General features: G+C 27.3%; 1 protein-coding gene across 1 annotated transcript; it reads right to left on the reverse strand.

Moving 5' to 3' along the window:
• Nucleotides 1-905: 905 nt before the first annotated feature.
• LOC100571113 (kelch-like protein 2) lies at nucleotides 906-5593 on the reverse strand. The gene is made up of 11 exons (XM_003247751.4): nucleotides 5307-5593; nucleotides 4229-4373; nucleotides 3937-4165; nucleotides 3683-3858; nucleotides 3514-3610; nucleotides 2335-2494; nucleotides 2148-2260; nucleotides 1791-2087; nucleotides 1588-1728; nucleotides 1274-1523; nucleotides 906-1201 (listed from the first exon to the last, which is right to left on the reverse strand). The coding sequence occupies exons 2-11, from the start codon at nucleotides 4348-4350 to the stop codon at nucleotides 1020-1022; spliced, it is 1767 nt and encodes a 588-aa protein (XP_003247799.1). The 5' UTR covers nucleotides 4351-4373; nucleotides 5307-5593; the 3' UTR covers nucleotides 906-1019.
• Nucleotides 5594-10520: the final 4927 nt, after the last annotated feature.

Consider the following 10520-nt stretch of genomic DNA (forward strand, 5'->3'; position numbering starts at 1 on the left):
CATGACAAAAAAGATAGAGAATAACACTTTTGAGGGAATCGACATATCGATTTGTCTAAATATTGTCTCAAAACAATTTAAACATAATTTAAATTTACAACATTTTTTTTATTTATTTTGAAAGTCGAATACAAAGTCAAATAATAATAAAATATAAAATCGATATGTCATTCCCTCAAAAATATTATTCTCTATCTTTTTTGTAATAGGTGACTTTACTCTAAGATTATTTAAACGCATAGAAAAAATGACATTGCGTAAATGCGTTTTGTCTATGTTGCGCGTGGGCCAGAGAGAGAAAACGAATAGTGCACTGACATCCTCTTAAAAGTTTTTTTAAAATAATAAATGGTTTTTATGACGACATAAATTTTGTAACCATTTCATAATTATCACCTAGATAACTTACCTGGACACGTATTTTTAATATAGTATAATTATTAAAATAATAATGAATACAATTTTTTTTTATTAAATAGTAATTAGCAGTTTAAATGACAGGCATAGGACTATCGGACTAACCAGGAGACTATTATGGTGCAAGTAATGAGGCAAGACCAGATATTTTCTACTTTCAATCAAAATGGTGTGTAAGTGGGCACTGCTGTACAGTTCCTAGCCACCTAGGTGTCTACTTTTTAGAGGGGTCGCTTTATGGATGTATTTAATTTGAACTCAATGATATAATTATTGTACAGGGAAAATGATTATAGTAGTTTACTTTAGAGATTAGTATGTAGTTTTCCTTTTATTTCTTGTGTACAGACAAAAATAGACAATTATATATATACACTCATCATTGTAAAAGATATAATGTAAATAACAAAAAAAACTTTGCTGTTATTCTTCAATCTAATTAATTTTATAGTTTATTTATTCAATTTGCCAATACTATATTTAAATTGTTCAAAAACCTTTTTATCAAACATTTATTTAAAGAGCAACATTTAATTTTTCACATTAATTTATGTATAATTATGTGTACATCATAATGTCCAACAATGAGACCATTATGTAAGCTAATTTGTCAAAAACATTGGTGGTTTATCAACTACAACACCACCATAAATTCGTCCACGGCTCGACAATATCTTCAATGTCCAAGTATTGGTGTGGGGATTATAAATTTCTACAGTATGATGAATAGATTCTTCAGGTTCTCCACCAATAACATACAATAAACCATTTAACGCAACTACTCCTATTTAAAAATGTAAGTGAAATTCAATATATTTTTAAAGCTGATCCTAAGAAAGATAATAATTTTAGTTACCAGGCCTGTATCGGGAGAAATGCATGTCAGAAATAGAAGACCAAACTCCATCACATGGTCTATAGATTTCAGCACTTTTAAGATCCACAGATCCATTAAAACCACCAATAGCATACATAACACCGTCCAAGACACCTACACCAACACCACTGCGGCAAACAGACATATCCGAAACTGGTGTCCATTTGTTAATACTGGGATCATAACATTCAACAGATTTGAACATAAATGTACCATTAGCACCTCCAACCTACACAATTTAATTAAATAAATGTATTACAAATTTAAAACAAAGAAATAATATAATTATTCACCGCGTATAAACGATTATTAAGTACACCAACACCCAAATTACGTCTCACAATCGTCATACTTGACACCATACGCCATTTTTGATAAGTAACATTGAATACCTCTACACTATTTAATGAACTGATGCCATCATATCCGCCAACCTACAATTTAAAATGATAAATAATAAGTAATACCTAATAAGTAATATATTAATAAGACTTACTGCATATATACAATTATCCAATACACCAACTCCAGGGAGTTTTCTACAAACTAACATGTTGACAATTGGTATCCAACATGGTGATTGTGAAGATACATCAAGCATTCTAACAGATTGAGAACATGATCTATTCACACCTCCCAAAGCAAAAACAAACTTATTTTTCATTACACCTAGACCAGCCATCTCATGAAAATCACTTATCTCTGGTGCATTCTTTCGTAATTGGGTAACTGGGTCATACCATTCTGTATAACACTTTGGAAATGTATCTGACCAATTGAACATTAGAATAACCTGATGAAATTAAATGGATAAAATAGTTGTGAAGATACATTAATCAAAACAAAATCATACTTTTTGTGAGCCACCAAACTGTCTGGGTTGACACCTGATCATTTTTGAAATGTCGAAATGCTGAACCGATGTTTGTGGATTAAAACGTAATGCTTCAGATACATAATCATTACCTTAAAACATTATTATAGTAATTAATAAAACATACAAAATCATAATGATGGTATAATAAATGAAAATAACATACATTTCTGACTATTCTTTAGAAGAGGTTCGTTAACTATACTAAATAATATACCAGGCCTAGATGCTAGTAATGGCAAACGTACATGTTCCATTAATTCTGGCAAAAAATCTTTTCTCAAATCCAAATCATGTTTTACCCATTTAACAACACAATCAAATATCTATAACAAATAATTAAAATTAAATACAACAAAACGTTAACACTTTCAACGCCGGTGACCCGTTAACACGTCAAAAACGTACCTATGCATTCATATGCGCAATAATTAAATCGGATTTTTTTTAATAATTTCTGAAACTTAGATAGGCCATTGACAATGAACTCTAAATTTAAAGGTATGGGTGGTTATAGTTTTTGTTTTTTCGTTGTTTCTAAAATCACGGGCGGTGTTGAACGTGTTAATATATATGATCAGTGGTGTTCTATGTATTTTTTCCCATTACATATTTGTTTATTAAATAACTGAGTTGTGAACGATTAGCAGATGGTCTCAAAATATAAGACGGGCTTTTTATTTTTATAGCAAGCTAAAGGTACAGTTTCTAGGGACTGTCTGCAGCCACTGCTCTGGTATGGAACAGCATTATAATTGTTGCAGCTGACAACTGTACTAGTTTGCAAGCAGCATAGGCGTGCTCTCACGGGGGGTATAAGGGGCCTAAAATTTAAGTCCCAGAGCATAAAATGCCTATATTTTAACTGGTTACTAGAACAAAATGTAATTTTTTCTAAAAGAAGTGGTAAAAAATTAACCCTATTTTGCAATAAAAAAATAATAATAAAACATAATATATTTTAAATATGAGTGGAATAATTGATTGTGATTATTACAGCTAGATGTTATTGACTACAAAATATGTACAGACAATAAAAAAACATTAAAATTATCTTAGAAATAGATATTAGATCCAAGAGAATATTTAACTTGGTACTAGTAATTATATACCACTGATTAATACAAACATGTCTTGTTAAGAGATTATTGATTACCCAAAAATATTGAAGGTACGCCCATATAATTATTTATATTATCCATTCACAACTTTATCAAAAATAGTTGATTATACTCTCTTCAAAAGGCCTTTATATAATAAATAATATTATATTAAATTTATATGTTAGTTCTAAATACTAAGATGATTTTACACTATATTAATTAAATTACAACATTTTCCTTACTTTTTCTTCTGATGGAGCATTAATGTCACTACAGGAGATAAGCTTAACCACTTCTTCAGACGATAAAGATAAGAACTCATCACTCTTAATCACTTCTCTGAAAACAATTGTCATTATTTAAATAATTTATTACAGAAAAATTTTAAGTATAAAGTTAATTATATCATACAAAAACTCTTTTTTTATTAATGCTTCAGATCTTGATAACAATTCCGTACAGTTATGTAAGTCAGCAAATGCTCTGATACCAAGACAATTAGATGCATCCAGTTGTTTTTGTAAAAAAGCAGTACATGCATGATTTACAAAATCTAACTGTAAGAGGTTTCCAGCTGGTAATAAAACCTTAAGAAACCAACAAAAATGTATTTAAAACAATATTATATTATATTAGTCTATAATAAATAAAAATTGTAATTATACCTGTACATTTTCTTTTGTGACCATAATTTCTCCAGTATAAATATAGTCAACTAATAGTTGTAAAACAGTTGAATCTAATTCTCTTATATTTACAACATCTTTATTGCTCTCATAAAAATTACTAAACATTCCACAGAAATATGGACTAGATGCCATTAAAACATTTTTATGTGCAAATACTATTTTACCGTCATCTGCTTCGATTCTAATATCACATAAAACTTCACTTCTAAAAGTAAAAATGTGTTACTTATATCTATTTTGAAAAAAGCTAAAATCACTGTCAACATACTTGCGTAAAGATTGTAAGTCTTCTAGTATCTTAAAACAGTGAACATTATTTTTAAAATTTGTTTGTTCACATTCATCGAATTCCAAAACTTGATTTAAACCATTTTCAAATAAAGTATCCATTTTTTTTTACTCACATAGAACACCTTTGAAAATATTTTAAAAAAGGATTAATTTTTATAACATTATAGTATTGAAACTTAATACTAAATTTAAGTAGGTATAAAAGAAATAAAAACTTACAAAATACTAATGTTAAGATATTATTAAATTCTTATAAATAAAAATAATTTTTTAAATAAACAATGAGCAATAGCTGCTTTAATTATTAATGATGTTTATTATTCTTAGATAATATTATATTGAGATCATAATGCCAGGCGTGTCGTTTTAGATTTTTAATTTTTGGTGCTTTAATGTTTACAGACAATTTTAAAATAATTATCATAATTATATACAGACTATTTAGTTAATGCATAATGAATCTGTTATCATAGAAAGACAGTGTATCTAATAAAAATTTATAAAAGTTTCCATACTTAAAATCTAATATAGAATCAGGGAACTTTTCTACTTCACAGGACTCCCTCTATAAGGGATTTTTTTTGGGGGGACACCAGTTATGCCCGTGTTGACGCTCACACGCTTAACTCAGACAAAAAAATTGAAAATATTCATTGACTTGCATACCACAATGTATGCACTCATTTTCCCTACTCTTTATATACACACTTTGAAGTGTCGCAACTTCGAAACTATGCCCGAACGCCTTATTCTGACTTCACCATCGTATTCAGTGTTCTTAACTACCTACATCAGTTTCAAAAAGAAAAATTGTAAAAAACAAAAAGGTGTCCCGTAAAGTAGAAATATACCGAAATAATATGTATTGGCGCTTTCATTTTATTTTTACCAGAAGAAGTGTTTTTTAAAAAGTAAGTATATGATTACCTTTTCCGAAAAATGGACGACAAAAGTATTATTTGTAACTTCACATCACGATCACAATATTATTTAAATACGAGGTATATTTTTGTTAATAAAAAATAAAAAAATACCTTCTGAATTAATATTCTTACTTGTTTATTGTAGTTGATTCAAATTATCAGTGCAGTGATAGAGAATATTGGACAATATGTATGGTATTGAAATATGACCTAATATTTCATATAATATAGGTAACGCTAAGACATAAAACTAATTAATTCAATATATTACAAATGTCGATGCACATGGCCACATGGAATGTTTTGGAATAATTCCGAACGGCTGAACAGTAAAAACTTCGTATTTTTTTGTAAAATATAACAGCAATTACCAATGGGCCGAGTAAAGTTAGGTTAGGTTAAGCCTATTTTCCCGCTTGTAATAAAACAAAACAATTAGCAGTTTTATTATATAGCAGGATGTTGCTAATCAGCTTTGAAATATTATCAGTGGCTGCTAAATTTATAACTTGTCACACTGCAAAAACAGTGAAATATATTGTAGTACCCTCCAGCCCACGAGAGTCCATACGTAAACCGCGCATTCATATAGTAATACGTGACGTCTGTTTTCTCCCACCATGATGCCATTCCCACTATTCGGCAACTTGCCGATGCGCAGTGACGGACGCGTTCTGACATATGGACTCTCGTGGGCCGGAGTATAGGTATGTAATGTACACAGATTTCTATATAATATAGTAGAGAGCCTTTATAATATATAAATTATATATTATATTATCTAGGCTCTCTAGTACATAGTATAGAAGTCTGTGGTAATATACCACATAATGAATTTAATGTAATCTATTCTGTGATTATACTATAAATTATAATAGATAGCCATGTCCCGATATTCGTAGCACATAATAATATAATATTATAAGCACAGTCGCACAGACTTCTATAAAGTATGTTACTATTAATATTAAAGTATAGTACGAAGTTCTATAGTGACATCTTTTACTATTTTGATTACGTACATATCAGCTTCTGCCATCGTTCCACAGTACCTACAATGTTTGCTCCTATGACTTCAGTTATACCTACTAAACAACAGTTGCCATTATAACTGCGAAGTTTTTTATTTTAAAGTATTAAAGATCTGATTAAACAGTAGGTACTGTAGCCAATAAATACCTATAATGAAACACAAAATATAACGAATATACCTATCTTGTTTTTTATCGAATTTAATTCCACGCACTATTTGTAACTTATAATCTAACGTTTATTATGTAGATGTAGACGTATAGTGTATACCAAATAGATACTGAAATACCAATCGATTAATTTAGGTACCCACGTCTAGCCAGCGAGTGGGTATTTACTTGATATTAGGTAGGTACATAATAATATATTGTACACAATAAAAAATATAATATTACCTATACATGATAGTAAAATAATATAATATTAATATATATTGTACATTTGTACACAATTATAAAATATAATATTATTGCCAGGTTAATAGGCTGATAACACTGATAACTTTAGGTGCAGTTTCGTATGTACTATACGGTCCACGTTAAATGACCAGTGTAGATATTTTATATTATATTTTTATTGTTATTAATACGGAAGCCGAAAAATTGAATTAATATTATAAAATTACAACAAAATAATTTAAATTGTTATTCTTGGTTATTTATTATGTAATTTCGTCCAAATTTGAACAAAATAACTATAAAAAAAAAGTGGGTAAGTGGATTTCGCTCTGCTGTACAGTAGGTTACAAGTGGGTCACTGTGATGGATGGTGTTACATTTGAATTCAATCGCATAATATCATTGTATAAGAAAAACGATTCTAAGCGAAAACGGTCGGTCAGCCTATGATATAAGTTATTACGAAGTATATTTGATGATATTATTGTGAATAAGGTAGGTAATTTAGCTATTTACGTGGAACGCTGTGTTAAATTTTCAATCCATTAGCTATAAAAGTTGAACATTTACAATTTTCAATCCATTAGCTATAAAAGTTGAACATTTACAATTTTCAATCCATTAGCTATAAAAGTTGAACATATACAATTTTCAATCCATTAGCTATAAAAGTTGAACATTTACAGTTAATACATTTTGTCAAAATTCGATCTTTAAATGCTTATAAAAAAAATTGTGCCTATGTATTTTTAATATTATTCAACTGCTATTGTAACAATATATCATATATTACATTAAATTTTCACGCTTTTTTACCCAACGAATTAAATTTTATTGATATTTATAGAAAAAAAACCAAAAAAAATTGAAAACCAACGATGTCCGTAAACAGCCCAAAAAGAGTCAACATTTTATGGTGTATAAAAAATGAAAATATAAACATTCAGTAAAATATTAAGGTACCTATCTATAGTTATTCGTTTTTGAATAACAATAAAATAACAAAATCGCTATACCTACATGAGAAATCGAGTGAATATCCAATATTGTAAAAATATGAATTTCAAATTAATTTGATTTGCTTGTAGACATTTTTTTTTTTGATAAAGGTTGTCTAACTTATTATTAATCTTACATTATTATATGAATTCCCAACTCAAAATAATTTGTTAAATTTCGTGATTTTTCCGTATTTTGTCAAGATTTTAACTTTAAATGCTTATAAATAAAAACTTTGGCTAAGAATTTTTAAATTTTTTCAAATGTCATTGTAACATTATAGTAGGAGCTTTGTATTAAATTTTCAAGCTTTTTTACCCAACAAATAATGTTTTATTGACATTCATTGAAAAAAGACTAGTAAAATTGGAAATAGAAAATGTTCCTAAACAGTTCAAAACAAATCAAAATATTTTGAAAATTTTATCGTGTAGAAAATGTAAATATAAACAACCAGTGAAGAATTCATGTAGATATATAGGTACGTTCATTTGTTTTAGAGTTACACCAAAAACGAAAATCGATTTTGCGTAAAAATGCCCGTTTTTCTTATTTTTTATGTTGTTTAATTGACATTAATTATAGAAAAAAAAACTAAAATTAATTTTATTTAAAATGTCCGTAAACAGCTCAAAAACAGTCAAAATTTTATCAAGTATAGAAATTGATGGTGTAAATTTCAAGTATCTACATTTATTATTTTTAATTACAACAAAATAAGAAAATCGCTGACCACCGTATATGAAAAATCGAGTAATACCCAATGATGTACAAATTTGGAGTTAAAATGCATATAAAAATTTAATTTGATTTTCCGTTACCTATGCTTTTTTCTTTTGATAAAGATAGACAAATTTATACATTTTATCGTTGTATAGAAAATTCTAATATAAACATTCAGTGAAAATTGCATGTATCTACGGATATTTGTTATATTAACACTTACACTAAAAATCAAAGTTTATTTTGTCGATAACCGATTTTATGTAAAAATAAAATTACTGCAGTTTTTTCTTAATTGTTGTTTTTTTTCCCTGCGATTAAAAAATTGGGAAAAATGGCCGATCTCAAGTAGACATAATAACGAATTCAGATCAGTTTTAAAAAATATTATCGCATTACTAGGGCGATCAGTTAGATGGACAAAAGATTGGTATGTTTTGGCTAAAATAACTGTCCGCTACCATAATAACTGTCCATTAAACAATAAGCATATTTTAGATTTTGCGAACCAATAAGCGATGAATGTATTGATTTTATAATGATGTGCATTTTTTATTCTGTCCATCATCGCCTTTTAGCCTTTAGGTTTAAACCTTAAAGTTTAGGGCAGTAAAATGCTTTGATTTAGACTTAAACATACTTTCTGGTAGGAAAGAGAGTCTAGTTGCTATACTTTGGGTAATCAGAATTAAAAGTTCTCGGTAGTTTTCAAAAGATACGAGAAAAAAAAATTACGAGAAAATTGGTATTTTACGCAAACCCCGTTATATTGACAAAATTAATTAAATTTTATTGTTTTAACTCAAAAATAAATAACTAATTTTTCATCTAATGTTCATCAAATGTTTTCCGTACATGATGACATTTTCAAAATATTTTGACTTTTTTGAACTATTATTGAGATGAGAAATTTTTTTAGTTTTTTTTTCAAATTATTGATATAAATAATTTTTCGCTAGGTCAATATAAACCTAAAAATGTAATACTGGGTTCCTCATATAAGTTTTTATAATAAATCCACAATAATTTAAAATCAAAATCACGAACTTTTGCAAATTATTTTGAGTAAAAAATTCTTAAGTACCTTTTAGGCTATAAGTACTTTTATTTTTATATCTGAGACTTGAAAAATGTAATACTATATTCCTCATAAGTCTTTCTATCTTTACCAAAAAAAAGAGATTACCGCGGAAAGTTCCAATAATTTGTTCATGGAGCATTTTAAAGTTTGAATTTCTAATTTGTATGATATTGGATATATCTATCTATATAATCACCGCGTAAACTAATTATTCTTATTTTGTTGTAATTCAAAAATAAATAATCGCATGTATATTTTCTATACATACTAACATTTTCAAAATAACTTTACTCTATTTGAGCTTTTTCTAGTTTTTTTTCCATAAATATCGATATAAAAGTTTCACTCGGTCAAAAAGTTTGAAAATTTAATACAAGGTTTCCTATAAGTTATCATAATAACAGTTAAAAGATATTAGAGATAGCTGTGCTTACCTTCATAAACAAACACTATATTTTGTTTTGTAAGCATTTAAAGTTTAAACTATAATTAAGCATTAAAATCACGAAAAATTCTAAATTAATTTGTGTACAAAATAGGTAGTTAAGCATCTATATAATGTTCAATTTGTGTAGTTAAGGATTTACAATTTAAAACAAGGTTTCTTGTAAGTATAAATTGAAATATTCAATACTTTAACTAAAAAATCTGAAAAATAAATAAATACAGTTTTTATAGAACTATTAGATATTTTAAGTTTAAATTTAGACGATATTAGATGTTTAAACAAAGAAAAACAATTTCAGTAATTTTGTTGTATTTTAAAAATATTATTCATGGGTACTTGAAAGTAGATTATTATATTTTATATACACAATGACGTTTTAAAATATAATATTTTGAAAAAATCTAATTAAATTTGCCGTATTAGTGTATTTATAATAGTATTTATTGAAAAAAAGTATTTGTAATCAATGCTAATAGTTAAACTAATTAGGATTTAGGTACCTGGGTACTATAATTGTATTGCAATATTGAATATAAATATTTTATAAAATATGATTATTGATTACCATATTATAGGCTTACGGTCTAGCTTACGTGTTTCATATGGGTACAATGATTTATTAAATTCAAATTTAACACAATTTACATTAGGTATTTAGGTACCAA

Source organism: Acyrthosiphon pisum, chromosome X (genome assembly GCF_005508785.2).
Source record: "Acyrthosiphon pisum isolate AL4f chromosome X, pea_aphid_22Mar2018_4r6ur, whole genome shotgun sequence".
NCBI lineage: Eukaryota > Metazoa > Arthropoda > Insecta > Hemiptera > Aphididae > Acyrthosiphon > Acyrthosiphon pisum.

Coding starts and splice junctions, on each gene's coding strand:
- LOC100571113 (XM_003247751.4), bottom strand. CDS start 4,350: ATGGATACTTTATTTGAAAATGGTTTAAATCAAGTTTTGGAATTCGAT. Junction 4,166..4,228: donor GACTTACAATCTTTACGCAA/GTATGTTGACAG, acceptor TTTTACTTTTAG/AAGTGAAGTTTTATGTGATA. Junction 3,611..3,682: donor TTAATAAAAAAAGAGTTTTT/GTATGATATAAT, acceptor AATTGTTTTCAG/AGAAGTGATTAAGAGTGATG.